Source organism: Melospiza melodia, chromosome 3, assembly GCF_035770615.1.
Source record: "Melospiza melodia melodia isolate bMelMel2 chromosome 3, bMelMel2.pri, whole genome shotgun sequence".
Taxonomy (NCBI): domain Eukaryota; kingdom Metazoa; phylum Chordata; class Aves; order Passeriformes; family Passerellidae; genus Melospiza; species Melospiza melodia.
The window spans coordinates 100387364-100406972 of NC_086196.1; the positions used below are offsets into that span (position 1 = coordinate 100387364).

Genomic DNA, 19609 nt, shown 5'->3' on the forward strand with positions numbered 1-19609 from the left:
CCGCTTCCGCATCCCGCTGCGCTCCCTGACGTCACCGCCGGTGGCGGGCGCGCTCCCGCCCCGCCGTCGCCGTGCCCGGGAGCCGCACGCGCTGCTCGCCCGCCCGCCCGCCCGCCCGCCCGCAGGTAAGCGCGGCCACCCCCGGCCGTGCCCCTTCCTGAGGCTTCGGGCCTTTGCCGTGCCCCTTCCTGTGGCTTCAGGCCTTTCCCGAGGCCTTGGGGACGGGGGAACGTGCTGTCGGAGGCTGTGCGTGCGCTGTGGGCGTCACAAACGCGGTGTATGGAATCACAGCGTGGTTTGGGGTGGAAAGGATTTTAAAGATCGTGTCGTTCCAACCCCTCTGCTATGGACAGGGACACCTTCCACTAGGCGAGGGGGCTTAGAGCTCCAACCGGCCTGGCCTTGAATGTTTAATATACGACATGTTTACGACTTGCTTAGGTGTACGTGCAGGCTTTTTTTGCATTTTTTGAGGATGGACGTTCTGTAGGCAGTAAACGGTTACATTCCTGTTAAAAATTGGGAAAATAGTGTGGCAACTTGAGGAGCCTTGAGAACTTGGCTAAATTTTTCAAAGAGAAAGTACAGCGTGCATATACCGGCCGTGAGCACAGTTAAGCAGCACCTAACGAAGGGCAGGTAGTATTTAAAGTTATGAGTACCTTGTAATGAAATTTCTGTAGCTCTTATCTTGCTGCTAAGGTCAAAATGTCCCCTTCCTTACACTTTGTCACAGCTTTCTGACCACAAGCTTAGTTGCTGCCAGCATTGTGGAATGGACTTCCACTAGCAAATTAAACTTTAAAAGCTGCCAATTAAAAGGCCTCATTTTGAGACAAACAAAAATGGAAGAACTGGATTTTAGAATCAATACTGAAATGTGTCTGGCACGTTTCTTGGTTTTAAAAGTATAAAAAAACCACTTCAAATCTAAAATACCTAGCTATTGTCATCCTGTGGCAGTATGACCATTGGTAAGGAAATGAGAAAACACTCGACCCAAGGCTCTTCTCCAGAGTGTGAGAAACTTGAAACTGGTAGAATTTTCAGGCTTCATGTCACAAAAGCAGCATGCAAGTTACACAAACCTTTATGATAAGTGCCTTTTTCTTTGAAGTGGCCTAAGATTTTTAGCATTGTTTTTTCATTTGTGATCTGCTTTTTCTCTAAATAAATAAACAGTACACCAGAATGGACTGGCCACCATAGCTCCAGGTAGATGTTTTTTTCCCGCATCAGTAAAATTGATGCTAAGAACACAAACATCTCACAATTACTAAATTATATTGAACCAAAAAATGAGTAAACATGCTTCTAATAGTGAACAGCCAAATTAAAATAATAGCACAGCCAAATAAGAACCAGTCAAAAATACATTTTGAATTGCTGTTCAGAATGGTACAGAGAGGCACTACACAGATTGCAAATACAGAAAACTGCATTCTAGTAAAGGGAAGTGCTTTTACATGTATTGTGGAACCAGTGGCTAAAGGAAACTAGGTCAGCAGTTTAAAAGGATTGGAAAAACCTCTCGGCTTTAATTCTGGATATTCGTATTCATGGTGCTGATATCAGTGGAGAGTGGCAGCAGGTTTGAGAAGTAGTAAACTCTCCATAGTTTACAAGCATACAGGAGGTGCAAACTGCGGGCAGGTAATTTCCTGTTGGCTGGAAATTTGGTAGGACAGAAGTACTCATTATTGATTGTTGTCCCCACTGTGTGTAAAATGATTTGTCCAATGAGACAGTCTTTTGCTGCCCAAGAAGTTCCTGGTAGGTTCAGTGCCAAGAAAAGGATATGTTTTAAAGACCAGTTTAGAGACACAAATTTAGTATCACTTTAGAGTGAACATGAACTGAAGTGTGGCAGCATATCTGAGTATGGGAGCTTTTATGAAAACCTCTCGTGAAGAAGTGTTCTGCACATACCTGAAGAAAGCTGTTTTTGTTATTGTACTCATGCTGGGTGTACTGATGGGTTGGAGCTGAACAAGAAGCAGGTTATATTGGATTTGTTCATAAAAAGAAACCACTGTGTCATCCAAGATGTGGAATTTGGGACAATTGATTACAGAGACTAAAAGTGGTTTATGAATTGTGCAGATGGAGTTGAAGTTTTACATGAGTGGATATAAATGGGGCTGTGGTGAATGAGGGATGTTTAATCCAAGCTGTTTTCCCATAGGATATCCACTATTGGCTAAAGTGTAAATGAGCCTATAATACTATTCTCTCCCTTAAAATTTTAATCTTTTAAAACAGATTAGAATAAACCTTGCAAATCTGCGGAAGCTGAAGTGTGAGCTGTTTTGTAGGATGGCTCTGTGCAGGATTTTTTGGTGGCTGGAGCCTGGATTTGAAGGCAGGGATTTCTTGAGGGCTGTTTACCAGTTGTACTACAGTGCAAATTATGCCCCACTTAAATACCGTGGCTTGAGCTGGGATATTTTTAAGGGGATCAAGATAAGCCTACTAGTGTATACATGATATTTCATTGTATGCTTTTTTACTTTTGCAATGGAAATCTTTCTTGCAAACAGAACTGTGAGTTTGCATTGCAAGAGTTCTCTAATTGTACTAGATTTGCTCTCCAGCTGCACAAAGCAGGGTTGCAAGGACAAAGCAAAGCAGGCCTGTGGGCAGAGTGATGACTAGTGGGCAAGTAATTATTTATTATCAGCAATGATATGTGTCTGTCACAGATTAGAGCCTCTTGTACTCAGAACTTTGCAAACATGGATTTCTCTGCCGTAAGGAGGTTTGTGGCCAAATAACTTAATTCTCATCTCTGGTAACTTTAAAACGCTCATTGTTCTGTTGCCCTACAGCCACAGGGGTAAACTACAGTGTTAGAGGAGAAGTTACACTTTGCTGCACTTGCACATCAGCTGCATTCACTGCAGGTTGTGAGTCAGAACACACAGAGGGAGGACAGTGGCAGTTTTCAGGAGCTGACAGAGATGGTTTATCATATCGATGACGTTCATGAGTTTATTTTGAATTTGAGAGCAGTTCTATGTGTCCTGACTGAAAGGTTTTGGGTTTGGTTTTGTTTTCTCTAGTTTGTTTTTTTCCTCTATGCAGTCAGTAAATATCCATGAAAAGAAGAAATAATCTAATTACCTAATCTGATTTTTATTAGGTGAAAAATCTGAAAAAATAAAGGATCTGAGCTAAGTATGAAGAAAAGGCCTTTTAGTGTTTAAGGAATACGCAAGAATTAGCATGATGAGTGAATTGCAATATTTAGCAGAATGCTAAATCGCTTTTTGTCTTCTGTTTACATGTTACAAAATATTTAAATGACACCATTTTTATCCCAAACTTGCAGTTTTAATTCCAGTTGAAAATCACGTGCATGATGCTAACACTGAGCATTTTTCATTTCTGCTTAAGTGGTTTCTTATTAGCGTGTTGACAGATGCATGTAGCTTTTACTATGTTCACCATGTATCTTCAGCAAAATCTCTTACAGAGGTACTTATGGCCTAATTAGAGTTTATATCTTTCAGTGTGTCAGGGCTTTGCTGGGGGCAGAGAGGGGTGTGAGCAGGGAGGGAAGTTTGGTTTTGCTTTTTAAGCCAGCTGGCAATTGCTTTCTAAGGCTTGTGTTAAATCACCTCTAGATATATTAAAAGATTATTCATAAAAGCCACCTGAAAACTGACTACAGTTTGCTAGTAGTATTGTCCACAACCATCTGTATTCTGTTTGTTTTTATTTAAAATACAACCAAGTTGAACGCCATATGAAGGTCTCTTAGATTAATAGCCATGTTAACACTACAGCAAACTGCTTTTGATTGTCACTTGTGTAGTTGTTTTTATCAAGTCTGCAGAAGATGACATATTTCCTCTTTCTCCTCTTCATATTTGTGTCTTTTCTGTGGTTCATTAATAATGTCTGATATTTCCCTCCCTTTTTGCAGTTTGTATTACCTGCTTTGGTTTATAGTACATCGATATGTTGACTGCAAAGAGAACAAGGTGCTCCTTGTGTTCTAAGCAGAAAATGCAGTCATCTTTTTGAATAAATGAGAATTTATTCAGAACTTTTCAGAAATTTCAGAGTATTCAGAAATTTTGTACCTATGGAAACTAACATTTTTTTAAACAGACCTAAATGCAATGCATAAATTTTCTCATGAAAATTGTTTACTTTTACAATCTAAAGTCCTTTTCTTCCTCAAATACATATTCTATGGGGTTTTTCCCCAAAAATTACATGGCAGCTCAGGGTTATTAAAAAGGAAGTTTGTTTCTGTTAAGTTTGTGTTAGGAAGTTGTACAACATTTTTCATCAGTTTTTTTGCCTCTGTGTCCTTCATCAAAGTAGTCAATTTCTTTTTTTATTTTATGTTTGTGGGCTATGGACCTTTCTTTGCATTCTCAAAATTTTAAAGTGTTACCACTGTAACACAACCACAGGTTATGTGTTATGCGTCATAGGTCTTACTGCTTGATAATGAAAATTCTTATTTCCCGTAGAATTCCCCATTGTTTGCCTTACTTACCTAGCTAGAATTTTTCATTACTTCTCTTATCTGAATATTTCTACTATCCTTAATTTTTGAAGTGAGAACTCAGTGCCAAATAAAATCTGGTTGAAAGTCAATAAATTCAAAGAAGAAAATCTGTCTATTTAACATTGTCTTCAGGGACTGACTTAAGTTTTTGCTTATTCAAAATACAAAAATAAACACTTGAAGAACCTTGAGGAAAATTTTGTTTGTTATTTAATAACTGAAACATAACTACTGACAGCAGTATAGCTTTTGGGTGTATGTTTAGAGAGTCATGGAGTTCCCTGCTATCTTTGGCTTTGTCATTGTGCAGGTGTGTGTCCACAACCCATGTGTTGATTTTGGCAGCAACAGTTTTGTGGAGTTTCTAGTGTACACGTTTTTAATGTAGTTTGCTCAAAATTATTTTAGGCTGTTGACTTGCCTCATTGTTGGTATGTATATCCTGCTTAATTAGTTATGCTGAAACAACAGTATAACTAATAATAACTAATAACAGAAGTCTCTACACATCAGGAGTAGGAACTTGCTAGTTCCTGTTGAAGTGAACAGAAAACACAAGTTTAATAATTTCTTCCCTCTCCCCAGGCAGAAGCAGCAGACTTATCAGTGAAGGGTTCTTTACACAGGCTAAAGGGCAGCCTTCTTCCATTGAAGTTCGATTGTTGGAGTTTAAGATTTTTCCTTTTCTTTCTTTTGTCTTTCTCTCGTGGAATTTTGTCCCATTTGTTGTAAGAGACAATAACTACCGATACTTTTGAGAGACAAAAGAAATGGCCAAGGTGGGGGAAGGGTGCGGCTGGCTACTCTCTTACCTGAGGGGCTTTTTCTTGGGAAGGGCGGAGATAAGGGGAGGTTCTGGCTGGGCCGTGAGGGGCTGGGCTTCGCCCCGGCTCTCTCTCTCGGCATCGGAGGAGGGACAGAGGAACAGCGGTCTGTGGTTGCTGCCCGGAGGATTTGCTGCGACTTCAGAGCTTTTGTCCTCCCACTGCTTCTCCTACCGTAGGTGAGCCTTTGCTCGTAAGAGCAGCTGCTGATGAACACTGGGACCTAATTAACACCCGATCCGGCTGGAAAGGACCTTCACAATCTACTGGGGTAGCTCAGGGGAAAACCCGGAACCCGACCCTCGCCCCCTTCCCGGAGGGTGCGTCTCCCCGCCTGCGTGCGGCTGCTGCTGCCCAGACTCTCCGTTTTCTGACACTGCCTCGGGCTTTTTCTGCTACACTCTTACCTAGCACCCCGTGTCCACCCGACCCCCGGAAGCTCCTGCTAAAGCTGCGGGGTTTTCCGTTACATTTTCTTTTGCCCCCGGGTGTGCCTGCCTCTACAGTCCCAGCCGCCGCTCCGAGGTTCCTGCTGCAGCCCACTTCGCCATCCCGCCCGCCCGCCATTACCACGTGAGGGAAACGCGGCTGAGCTCCCGTGCCCGGCCGGGAGCCACCAGCGCCCCTGGCGGCTGTGGCCGGAACTGCACTGAAGGGAAGTGCCCGGCAGCCGAGAGAGGCTGCGGCTGGGTTTGTGGTTGTTTCGGGTTTTTGTGTTCTGCCATTGTTGTTTTTGTTTGCCTTCTTATCCACATACATACTAGTAAAGGTCTATTATTCCTTTCCCATATCTTTGTCTGACATCCCCTTAATTTCAAATTTATAATAATTTGGAGGGAAGTGGGTCTTATTTTTCCATTCCAAGGGAGGTTCCTGCCTTCCTTGGCAGACACCTGCCTTTCAAACCAAGACAGATTTTTCCCTTTCCTGGCTAATCATGTCGAGTAAATATTCAGTAAATATGAGGATAAACATAATTTTTTCTGGTTCATGAGACAGCAATGATAACAAAATGTATTTCAGACTGTATTTGTTATCTTTTCCTTCTATGTTCTTATTCTTCTGTCTTATTCCTTAATTCTACCTTGGTATACTGAAAAGAATTTCAAATGTGTGACTGCTTATCCTAGTAAACCAGCTCCAGTTAATTTTGGTAACACATACTTGCTATAGGCTCTTGTTAGTTCTCTTTTTTATTCTTGCTGGTGCTGGATACACTGATTAAGGGAGAGAGAGAAGTTGGAATTTATCACTGTGCTCATGCCTGCCTGTCAAATCAAGACCATAGTAGGATAAGTATTGCAGTGATGGAAAGATCTGTAAGTGATTGTTGGATTGGATTACCCCTCTCCCTGTTTGTGTAAGTGTAGGTAACGTGTTGACAGACACCTTCTAACCAAACTTGGCTGTACTAAAAACCAGGAAAATATTGTTTCTTTTGTAGTTTTGAGGGGTTTTTAATGCTGTATTATATGACCAAAAGTTAATAACAAACATTGTTTCTGAACCCTTTTAATCAACCTAACATGGCAGATTATAAAGCAGGTGTTCAGTAGAGTAGAACGAAACACAAGAAGTGTTATTGTGAATGTCAGAAATAATTGTATTGGTATGTTGCCTTTCTGTGGGCAGCATCTTGTGGGTCCAGCTCAGCTCTCTTCCTTGGGTCTGCCACAGCTGACAGAAGTAATACTTATGTGTTTGGTGTGTGGGTTACATGCTGGGGTGGGGAGGGGACCTTTAGCATAGTTGGCATTGTGATTCTGTACTCAGTGTGAAAACCAGCTCTGAGCAGGATGAGCAGTCATGCAGCTGAGTAGGGTTATAATTCTTAACTGTGCAAACAATAGCAGTGCAGCTGGGCTTGTTAACTGCCTGATCATATTTCTGAAATCACGTGGTGTGGTTAAAACTGAAGTTGCAGGCAAGCTTGAGTAGCTTCACACCATTTTTTCTCCCAATCGTCTTCCTTTTTAACCTCCAAGAGACAATATAAATAAAAATAAACCTCTCTCGCACATCCCATGCTCTTGCCAGGGAAAGGGAAAGATCAAATCCTTATCTAAAACTGCAGTGATGTGACAGCTCTTTGCTGTTTGTACTGACTGGGTGGCTTGGTGTTCATAGATAAAGTGCAGTCTCTTTGATTTCTGTTCCCTCCCTCTGTACTCAGCACCTGGAGGGTGGGATTATCACGCTGAGTCTAAGAAAAGGCTGCAGTGATCCAGGTGCTCCCACTTTTCTTGATTCAGCTCACCAAATAGGCAGGAAAATTACATATTTCTTCTCTTTTTTCCTTAGAACATTCAAAAAGTTGTTGCTCAGTAGATGTTGTAGAAAATAACATAACTCTAAGTGGCATTGACTCCCCAAGATATAATCCCTGATTTATGATATGAGAGGAATTAAAGATACTGATTATAAACTAGCAGGCAGATGGCTTGGCAGTAGCCATACCATGGTACTGTGAATTCTGGGAGCAAAAAAAGGGTGCTTTGGGGTTTTTCACATCTTATTTCCTAGTTGCACTGATGTGTTGACAAGATTGGAAGAGTATTCTGAAATCCCAAAATCAAACTCAGCTTTGTTACAGGTAGAGTCATATTGGGGATTTTTTGGATCTACTCCTAAATGAACTGACCGTGACGTAACTGGTGCTGAAGTAATGTCTCTTCCTAAGACAGACTGTATCCCCATTGGTTTGGTTTGTAGTTTGGGGGTTTATTTTGTTAGTTAGATAGTTTTGGTTTTGTTTTTCCTGGTGTCCTGCGTGCTGCTTGGTGTAGCTCTTTATATAGTGTGATTTATAGAACACCTCTTTTAAACATGCAAATAATTTCTTTCTGTCACAGATTATAAAAGCTAAATACTGTTTTAGGACTGTTGCAAATATAGGCAGTAAAGTCGCGTGAATTGTAATGCTCCGTCATGCCATTTTGCACAGGAGTTAGGAGATATCCCTGAAATTGCAGAACCTTTTACAGTGTTGCTGCTGGCATTATCTGCAAGAACTCTTCACATGTAGGCATTTCTTGTAATGTTTAATGAATGAATGCTAATGCTTTGTGTTGTAAATTGCAGTCTTTTAAGTACCTACAGTCTGTAGGTACTTAATGAAAAGGATTATTATTTTTGTTTCCACTTTCCAGGTGGAAATGTCACAAGATGATAATAACATGGAAGAATACCCCACTGAAATTAATGATTATCTCACAGCATTTGAAAAGTCCCTTGGTTCTGTAGATGAGATGCTGAAAACAATGATGTCAGTTTCTAGGAGTGACCTTTTGCAAAAGGTAAGTTATCTTCCTTTTGAAACTTTTTCTTGTTAACACACAAATACTTGAGAGCCTGAACTGAAATAAAAGGTTCTGTTAGGCCAGCCACTGCACTGAGAAATAAAAAAATGACACTCCTACACTTGACACTTACTGTTAAGTCCTTATGTTTCTGAGAAATCCAGATGCTCTTACAAGCTCAACAATGCAACACACGTTCTTCCAAGCTGATAAGTGATAACTTTACCAGTGAGACATTTAGCTCAGGGACATTATAGCTTATTCCTGACCTTCCTTAACATGCTCGTCCATAATGGAGAGGTCACTCACATTTTTTGATTGAGACTTCTTCACAGCAAACTGAATGGAACTGGTGTACCCAGCTGGATATGAAGGTGAACTGGCAGAAGTGAGAATTGATCTGATTCCAGAAGTCTAGACTTGCAGAACCTGAGCTGTCTCCTCTAGCTATGCTATAAGTCTGCAAAATGTGGCTTTTTATTAGAGCAAGGTAGTGCCTGAGAATTTCATATAAGCATCTCTGTCTTACAACATTTACAGCCTAATGTGTAATTTATTTCTGTAGGACAAGAAAAAGGCAACACATGAGGGAACTTCTTCATCCTGTGAGGATTTCTTACACAAATAAATTATGAAGAAAATGGTCTTGACAACACAGATCTTTTGACAGTATCCATGTTAGAACTAGTGAGCTCTACAATGATATTATCAGAGTTTCTGGAAGTCATATAGGACTAAAATAATAAATTGACTTAGACAGTTAAGGGAAACAAAAACCCTTTCATTACCTTTATCCTTCCTTTGCTTTATATCCATAAGTATTCTGGCATGCATTGAAGACACAGTCTGCCATGTGTCATGTTAACGTTCATTGATTGTATATTGATGTTTGTGTTTCAGCAACTTTTAAACTTTTTTTCGTCTTCCATTGATAGCAACAACTATTTTGAATTAAGTTTCTGTGGAAAAAACAGGGACTTAATTTCTGACTATGGGAGCAGTAGTCTTAAGAGCTACATGCTAAGGGATTGTGCTTTTGGTGGATGGGACTGTGACATTTAACTTCAGCCTGGGAGAATTACATGAATACTTGGAGAGGAGAGAATAAATGGTCCTATGATGGCATGGAAATAAGGCATAAACACAGTCTCAGTGAACTTGTGATGCAAAAACGTGCTCCTTCAGTGTTTATTCTTTTATTAATACATTTGCAATTATAAAATGTCCACATTACCACAATCTGTGCATATCTTGCTTAAAAATCTTCAAATATCGTGGTTTTTTTCATTCTAGTTAGATCCTCTTGAGCAAGCAAAGCTGGATCTGGTTTCGGTATACACATTAAATTCTATGTTCTGGGGTAAGTATGTGGTATAAAGAAAAAACATAGTATTTATGATTAGCATTCAAACATCTGGACAGCCACAAACACTAAATAATCATATCTCATAGCCAAATAATTAAAAACCCTGAGGACCCACATTATTGCCATCCATAGGGTAAATGATGTTGAAATTTTGAATCAAAAATCTATATTTAGAAAAGCTAATTTTGTATGTGTGTGAGAATGTTTCTGGTTCCTTTGTGGCAGCCTTTTCTGTTCTTCAAAGGACTGAAAGTTTAACCATTTTAGTTGTTAAATTTTAACCATTTTAATTGTTGGGGCTATTTTAGCTGCAATATTTATTAATAATAGTTTGTCAGATACTTAATGACACTGTTAACAATTCTTATTATTGATTTTTTTTTATGTGGAAGTCTTGGTTTTCCTATGTGACTGCTTGATAGGGTCTTCAGTCATAGATAGCTTTCAGTTTCAAAACAAGCTTGTTTTTTTTTTCTTGTAGTATACTTGGCTACCCAGGGAATCAATCCAAAGGAACATCCAGTGAAACAAGAGCTGGTGAGTTGCTTACATTGCATGTGTCCTGCCTGTGTAGGATGGTTAGCCCAAATGGAAGTTTAAAAATGTTTATATCTACATTTAAAAATGATGCAGTGCCCTAAGAGCATGCATGTGCTACAGGGTGTTACTTAACTACTTCTATGCTGTGCTGGGCTCCTTAAATGAAGAAAGTAATTTTTTTTGCTCTTAATCAGTACTGTTTAAAGTAAAGTTGTAAGTCTGCTGAAATTAGAAAAGGATGATGAATGATATAATCTTTTCTTTTTTCCCACCTTTGGTCGAGAGTTGGATTCTGTGCAGAGCAGCTTTTCACTTGTGTCTGTTAAATGGAAAAGTGTTACAGGCCTGATAATAATTTATAACTTCCAGTATGGCATTTTTTTTCTTATAAATACTTGGAATCATGTTAATCTCTGAGGCTGCCTTTTCCTACTTTTGTAAGACTCCAAAAGTACAGTGTGGTTGATTTATTAGCGAAGACGGGAAAGTGCCCCCTCCCCCTTCCAAGCCCTCCAATAATGCATTTTCTCAGCAGTAAAGAATCCAGTTCTGCAACAAAGCTAAAAGCTTTTTTGGCACCAGTTGTATGTGTATTGTCCAGTAATTCTGCATTAGTGACATATTTATTACCTATAATAAATCTTTAGTTTTGTCTTCATATTCCATTTAGATGCATGACTACAGCATAGAAAGCCAGCTATCTTGAAAATTCTGCTGACTTAAAAACTTGAATCATTTAGCCTGAAGAAAAAACAGAAATCAAGACTTCTCGCTATTCATTTTAATTCCTGAATAAATGAAAATATTAAATCTCAGCAGATGTAAAATAGTTAGCTTAAATGTAATCCTTACATTACCAGTGGAATGGGAGAGAGGACTAGAAGTGCGGAAAGCTGGCCTGAATAACAAGAATACTTCTATTTTAAAATTGGTGAGATTTTCAGTAATCTAGACTGTATCATATTAAAAAATGCATCAGTTAATACTTTGTGAGCTTTGTGTCAGTTTTTGTTCCTCCGATATTATGTAGTGTTTGAGTATTGTGTTAATTTAGTGATACTATGAACTTTTATCTCTTCTGCTGTGGGTATTTTATGTTTGTATTTTGCTTCACAACTGCTGTTTTAGCTCTGAAGAAAGATTGAATATTTTCATAGCCTAGTTTGTTACTCAGGTCTCTTCTCCTTTTGTAAGTATGAAGGTTGAATGAATGCACATTTCTTCCTTCCAAAGACATTGTGATATTCTCATTTATGTGGAAAAGGAATTAAAAAAGACTGTTCTGTCATGATTATTTTGTTTGTAGAATTGCTGTCCTTGTGTACATACAGGTATTCAAACTGTATTAATAAAACTCACACTCAGGCTGTCAGAATTAATTTCTTTTGTCAAGTTGACATTTTCCAGATCCTTTTTCCCATGTTAATGCATGTAGGTTTGCCATCTGTTCTCATTAGCCATCTCAGTCACTAAAGAAATATTATGTCTGATCATGATTTCAGACCCTGTAAAGCCCTCCTTGTTAAAGCTGTGTTTTTGATACAGAGGGAGTGGCCAAGTTTTTGACAGTAGCTTAAAATGATCACTGAAGAGTTGAAAATCAGTTCTGTAGTGTAAGTCTTGTAACTTTTGTTCCAGATTCAAAGAGGTGGCAATGGCTGTGAGAAATGTGAAAAATATCAAAATTTATTTTGGCAATATCCACACATGTTCTGTTAATCCACATTCATAATTCAGGTATCAGAGCACTACATATATGTGCGTATATATATTACTGTTGTTTGTATGACTATAACATCCCAAGGCCCTACAGTTAAAGGCTATATTAGGCTAAATATGTAGAACTGAAATCTGTAAACCAAATTGTTAAATATTTTGCAGAGTTACTGTAAGTGTACTCCCTTATCAGTGAAGAGAAGCAGGCACTTATCAGAGGGGGATTCCCATCTTAAAGCTGCTTACTACCCTCTCAAAGTAATTTTCTTTATTTGTTGCAGGAGCAGATGAGGATGAGTAGGCACATAAATGAGATTTTTAAGCTGGGAGGGTATACTTCTGGGGGGCTGAGTCCAAGTTGTGGTTTGGTCAAAAAAACCCCCATAAACACCAAATAACTGATAGGCTGAGATATGTCATATAGGCATGCCATTTTCCCTGGAAGTAGCCTGTATTGTTATTTATGGCCATAAAATGAACTTCTGATATGGCTGGAAATTCATGAGGTTGCCCTAAATAAGTTCTTTAATAAGACCTCTTGACCATTTCAGGAACTTAAGCCCTAAACTTCTGGGATACAGGCATGTGTGATGCTTGTACCATCTTTGATTTTGTGTAAGATGCCTTTTTAGCTTTGCTTGGACTTGCTGACTTTTTTTTTTTTTTTTTTGTGGACAGAAGAGATAATGCATCCATAAATATGTCAAATACCTAAATATTATTTTGGCATCTTTATGTAGGTCAAACTCCAAACTGAGTTCATTATTTTATTTTCTAACTTTGCTTGCAAGGACAGTTCCCATATCTCTGCAAATTAGATGCAGAGTCTGCATCTCTGTAGGACTTTGTGTTCCTGTTATAGCGGGTGTCATGCAGATGGTGGGGTAGGTTCCTGTGATGGAAAACATGCTAAAGGAAAGTCTCAAGTTTGCAAAGGGCTTGTTATATTTATTTAAGTAATACTATTCTTCTAGGTATTATAGTTCTAGAAGTGTACAGTGTGGAGAACTTCTACTCATTGATTCATTTTAGCAGCAATCTTGGGAGAATGGTTTGAAATGCTTTCCCTTTTTTTTTTCTCCCTAGGAGAGAATAAGAACATACATGAACAAGGTCAAAGAAATAGCAGACAAGAAAAAGGCATCCAAACTTGATAAAGGAGCTGCTTCTAGATTTGTAAAAAATGCACTCTGGGAACCAAAGGCAGAAAATGAACATACTTCCAAAACTCCTGCTAAAGGAAAAAAGAGACAAAGGGACTAAATCTTTTTTTCCCCTCATAAGAATTGCGGACACCTAGAACTTGCTTGGAAATGTTTTGCATACTGCATGCATCTCATAGAAGGGCTGTATAACAGATTAATTTATACTTAAAAATTCTACAGGATTGTATTTTGTCCAGAACATTTGTTACTGTGGTGATCACATTTAATGTGTATCTAAAAGTGCCATTTGATGCACATTGGACATTTCATTACTCACATGATAATAACCTGACATATACTTGCTGGTAATAAATACTAGTGATGTTTTGTTTATAATGCCTATGAATTCAAATTTTAAGTGATTTATTGACGCTTTTTTATATGTCCTCAATCTCCTCAATATTAAAAAGTTTGAAACACTGCTATCCAGTCTGTGGTATTTATGAAAGAGCATTGTGTGAAATGCCTTCTTTTTAGAGTTTTGTAAGGTTTATTCACTGTATTAAACTCTTTTCAACTTGAAGGTGTGCAATATTTCCTTACTTCTGTTGCCTCTGAGAAAGCAGGGCTTCAAAGGCCACTAGCAAACACCCTGGATTCTCCCCTAAGCCCCTGTGTCTAGTCAGTGGAAAAGTTACATATCCCCTAAGGCAGTTTGTGGGGTCCAAAGGAAAGGAGCAGGATGGGAATGGCTATTAGGAAACAGCACTTGCAGGAGCTTGATGGAATTTTGGCTGCAGTGCTCCTCCCTTAGTGCTAATGCTGGGAGAAATGTGCTCTGGGGTGGTAAGAGTGTGGCCATCTATTGGTGTTTCTCAAGTCTTCATTAGGGAAAGGATCCTCTGGTGCAATAAAAACTACTGCTCCATCTTGGAAATGCTGTATTTTTCCTCAAAATCTGAAGATTAGTTGTTCAGGAAGAGTGGGTGTTAGGTGGGTTCAGTTTTCAATATGCTGCAATGCAAAGCTCAATTATCTGCCCAAAAGCTATTAAACAATTAGCAAGGAATTAACAATTACAAAGGAAAAATAGAAGATTTAGCTCAAAAATTGCAGTATGGGTAGCAGTTCATTCAAGTGTTTGGGAATTGTTGTTAGTATAAAATGATAAGAACGAAGCTTTGGTATTGCAAGCTGAATGATGTTCAGTGGATGGTTGTTGTCCTTGGCATTGTGCTGCAGCAGGCAATGCAGAGTGTGAACTAAACTGAATTAATTATTAAAATGAAGGTTTTTCCCTAATTGTTATCTAAAAATACACATTTGAAAGGAAAAAAATTCAATGCATTGACGAGTTTATTAAACTCATTACATGTCTAGAAACTTTTTTAGTGACTGGTAAGAATTTACATATTTTTGTTTACAGTAAGCTCTTCAGGTAAATAGCAATGCCTTCAATCCATCTAACAAGAGAACTATTTAGATGTGGGTACCCAACCTTGCTGCCTCAAATCCACAGGGCTGCTTATGTGAGTATATATGTCAAAAGCCTATAAAAAACTAAAATGACGGTGCTTTGTTTCTTCAGGTTGATGTCATGGTTGTGTCAAATGAAGGAGCTGTTGGACTTGGGAGTCCAAAAAAATAAGAGAGTTGGGAGAGTTGTTTTTTGGTTTTTTGGTTTTTTTTTTTTCCGTTTTGTTTTTTTGATTTGTTTTATTTAGTTAAGGTTTAAAATATGAAAGACCCAAAGTGTGTCCTTTACCAAAAGTAACACATTTATGTGAAGCAGTTCTTCTAAATAGGTCTGGATGGTATTTGCTTGGAAGGCTGTGTGCCCTGTCTTGTACCCCTTTCAATCTGACACTGCAGATGGCAGTGTTAGACTGTTTTAAATAGACTTAGGGACTAGGTGTGAGTGTTGAGGTCTGCATGTACAAAGCATGAGGTTCAAAATGTTCATTACAAACCCACTGATCTAAAAAAAAGAAAAAAGGTCAGGTGTTCTTTGGACTAGTGGGGAAGACGATTGGAGGATAGTAGTGGTCTGAAGTAGCACAAACCAGAGCACTTTAATGTAGAAATTTTCTGGGAGATAGCATCTTCTGCTTTGAGAGGCATTGTCTTGAGGAAATGAGCTGCTCAGCTTGTACTTATGTGCAGTGCTGTTAATTAAAGGGGGATTGGAGGACGTTTCCATTACATTATTTTCCTCTTAAGCTTCAATTATTGGTTTTGTTTTAAAAGGATAATTTCTGAAAAGGATCATAATTCATTGTCCTGTAAAGTACACAGGTTTCATTGGTAAATATTTAAACAAGAGTAATGCAAGGCTATTAGCTGAGACTTACTGAGGTAGAAGTCCATCTGGCATAATTAATTATATGCAGGTATTTGACATTTGTAATAGGACAGTTTAAATAGATATAGCATGTGCAATTTTGTAATTTTTTTTAAAGCCTTGCATCATTCAGTACAGGTGTTAATGGTGTGGATTGCAGCTTTGGTTTTTAGACACAACACAGACAAATACCCTACAGACGAAGAATCCTCACCCTGTGCTTATTATTCATGAACAGCCCTATTTGAAAGAAGCTTGAAATCATGATTATGAATGCTAAGTGGTTTTTATATCATTGAAGTGATTACTTTGTTAAAGATTTTGTTTTGATTCAGACATTTAATGAGTTCTTGGAACTTTTCTTTTTTTGCATCAAGGAAGTGGTGAGGTTGGTGAGGGCATATGAAGTTAGCAGCTGGGACTAGAATTTGGTGTCAGGTCACATGAGGAATTTTCCAAGTTCGCAAAAGTATATTTCAGAAGAGATGTGAAAATGCAGCTCCAGGTGTTAAATCCCACTTGTGTTAGTGGCAAATAATTACATAAAAATTGCAATTTGGCATTAACTGTCCTAGCAATTAAGGAGATTTTTACTGTAACAAAATGACTATCTGACATGAGAAACGAGTTGTTCTCTCAGCTGTGTGATGTTTCCACAGATCTACTCCTAGAAAACCTTTATCTGACAGAGAGTTTACTGTGGCTGTGAACAAAGGGGGAATTTTCCTAGGGCTTCAATTTCCAGCCTTAAATTGCTTGCCATATGACTTGGGAAGTCAGCATATCAATGAGCCTCATTTCTACTCCTTCAGTATTTTTATTCCTGGAGAGCTGCATTCCTAAGAGTTGGTTTTTTATTAAGTCATCTTATTTTTCCTGGCTTTGAAAATCAATGCTAGCATAGAGCTTTGTCAAAAACTGTCAGTGTTGCAGTTATATTGAAAATCTCCTCAAACATATTTATCTGTAATAATAAAAGCTAAGCAAACAAAATTCTTTCAGGATTAGGAACTTTCTTGGGTTTAAGAGGGTAGACTGATACTCAGTTTTTAACTGCAGGGCTGGGAATATTACAAATGTAAAGGGAAATCCTAGTTTTCATAGTAAACTACGTACATTGCCCAGGAAGTGATGGTGACCTGTTTCTGCAGCACTAGAGGGAGAGACCTTGGTTACCTAGATCAAGATTTATATCAGCTTTTGGGAGTCATCAACAGGAAACTCTAGTCTGTAACTGGAAACATGGGTAGAGTTGCATTGGTAGAAGTGGCTCCTGTGGCACGAGATTTCCAACTTAGAAGTGGCAAAGTAATTGAAAGTCCTTGCACCCCAAATGTACACATGTTATTAGTTTCTCATAAACTGAGATGTAAAGATGTCAAAACAGGGCATTATTAGTTTGTTATTTCTCTTTATTAGACATTCACTTGCTAGTGACTAAAAAAAAAAAAAGTGTTAAACTACATCAGTTACAGAAAATAAATACAATTTATCATTTTAGAATCACACATGATACATATTTGTTAAAAAATGCATGTATGTTCTGTGGTGGGACAGTGTAATTTTCTTTCTCCAAATCTGCTTTGATTAGTATTTCTTACACAAAGTTTCAGAAAGTCCACATGAATGCTTTTGTTTTGTAGAGCACTCTTAGCATCTTAGCATTAGTGATTGTTTGGTTTTTTTTTCTTCAATTTCTGCTTTCCAGTGGGATACACTTGTAATATTTCATTGATAAAACCAACAGTGTATATTTCTGCTGACTTTTAACCTTTCCTGTAGCAGAAGATTACAGATCTATGGAATATTTAGTGCTGGTGATCTAAGAAGGAGACCTTGAACTGCACCATTTTCATCAGCTATACCAAAGGGGAAAGAGCAAAAGCTTGTTTTTATTACTAAGCTGAGCGAATATGGCATGGAAATATTGTAATGGCAAGGTATCAATTTGAAAGTGATATATTTCAGAAGGGATAGTAAATTTGACTGTGAATAAAAAGTTTTATAAATGGAACATTTAAGAGGCTATCTTTTGCTTTTCAGTGTAGGGTTGCCTTGACATGTATCATTTCAATTTGGCAGCTCCAGCAAATTGATGGAAGTAATTCAGTATGATAATTCAGTATTGCCAAGAGGCTTCTTCTGAGTCTAGTATGGACACATTCCGTGGAAAAATTTAAAGTCTAAGTGATAGAAAATGGATTTAATTCGGCTCTATATTGTTCCAACTTTACATCAAGACTGCCTTGGTGTCAAAGGTACCTAGAGAGCATATCCAGAGAGTACATGAACTACAAACTAATTGTTAAGTGAAGGATTACCTCCAATTTATGGTGCTATATCTTGCATAACAATGATCCAGAAGAGACAGGAAGGAAATAAAACTCAAATGTGGTTGCAAATGTACCTTATTAGAGCACTAATTCTAGGGGTAAGTTCTTAGCTGCAGTTTGGCAGCAGAGTCTGTTATTAAAGTAAATGAGCAACTGCTGAGTTCTGCAAGTGAAAAATTACTCTTTGATATTCTCTCACATGGTGTGGATATTTCTGTGAATATGGTACAGCATTTGTTTTCTAGAATGCTTTTTTTCGTTGTCACCTGAGTGAATTTTTGCCCCCATGGGAACAAATAAGTCATTGTTTAAAGTAACAAAATTTCTGTCTCCATTATTGAAAGGTGAGAAGGAGAAATGCCTGGTAACAAACACTGACAAGTTAGATAGCATAAGCAATTTTTTTAATTTGTTGCGCTGGGCTGACAGACCTACTCCCCACTCAGACACAAGACAAAACATTTTCTCCTGTGAAGTTTCCATGGAGAGAACAATTCCTTAAGGCAGTTAATCACATGATGTGCTGCTGTCTGACGATGTACACTTTACACATTCACCTGTGTGTTATAGATCACTTGGTTGTCTGAAAGTTCCGTGTTCAACAATACAAAGTGCGTGTACTGAAATGCTTGTTGGCGACTCTGTATAACATCACAAGCTTAATTCTGTTTGCTTTAAGTCAGTTTAGCTCTTGATTTCATTAAGGTCACAGTAGCAAAAATCCAGTACAAAAGAACTGAGAATTTGGATTTATGTGGGTATGAATGTCTTTGTGTAATAAAACCAGCACTAAGATATTTACTTTCAGTGAAATTGATTTGTCTGTTTAACTCCCTCCCTGCTTTGACAGTATTTGTTAAGCTTTGTTTACCTTTTAGTGTATACAGGGCTTACTATTCGTACTCCCACACAGTGCCTCAACTTCTTATTGGTAATATGTTCCCAGATGTCTGTAATTTTGCCAGCTTTTAACTACTTGTATTGGACTTTTTCGTGTTTGGTCTCTGCCATGAGTGAATTCCCCAAAAGCCAGGAAGGTTGAGTAGTTCTTACAGTTGTTGAAGAACATGGTACGTAAAGTGCAGGCCCCATTGGAATGTCAGCTTAAAACTTCCAACTAAGTTTTTCTGAAGATTGTAACTCTCCTTCACTGAGGTGAAAATTCAAAATGCGTTGTTAGGAGATTAAAAAGAAAAGTTAACTTAGTGAAAATTTATCCAGATAAGGGCTCTGGGAAACCTCACAAACTGCTTGGTAGGTTCTGGCCCTTAGTCTGCTCATGTTCTGGTTTTGCCATGCACGAGAAGCTCACGGCACAGTTCTGAAGCCACAAATTGCTGAGGGAGGAATATGGGCTTGAAAATTAAAGTTCACTATATCTCAAATGATGACAGGGCTCTGTAATATAGTATATTTGAAGAATTGCAGCTCTAGTAAAACTTTGCCATTTTTAATGGTGCTGTTTTAATGTAGCTTTATTTATTTCAGATTTTAAAATACTTAATGTAGACCACAGATAC

General features: G+C 38.3%; 1 protein-coding gene across 2 annotated transcripts; it reads left to right on the plus strand.

Moving 5' to 3' along the window:
- The first annotated feature begins 110 nt into the window (after positions 1–110).
- C1D (C1D nuclear receptor corepressor) lies at positions 111–13998 on the plus strand. 2 transcript variants are annotated; one of them, XM_063152293.1, is made up of 5 exons: positions 111–125; positions 8499–8645; positions 9942–10008; positions 10496–10551; positions 13357–13998. In XM_063152293.1, the coding sequence occupies exons 2-5, from the start codon at positions 8505–8507 to the stop codon at positions 13531–13533; spliced, it is 441 nt and encodes a 146-aa protein (XP_063008363.1). In that variant the 5' UTR covers positions 111–125; positions 8499–8504; the 3' UTR covers positions 13534–13998. The 2 variants fall into 2 exon arrangements, with proteins under 2 accessions (XP_063008363.1, XP_063008362.1); XM_063152292.1 differs by lacking the exon at positions 111–125 and adding an exon at positions 5432–5528.
- The last annotated feature ends 5611 nt before the right edge of the window (positions 13999–19609 follow it).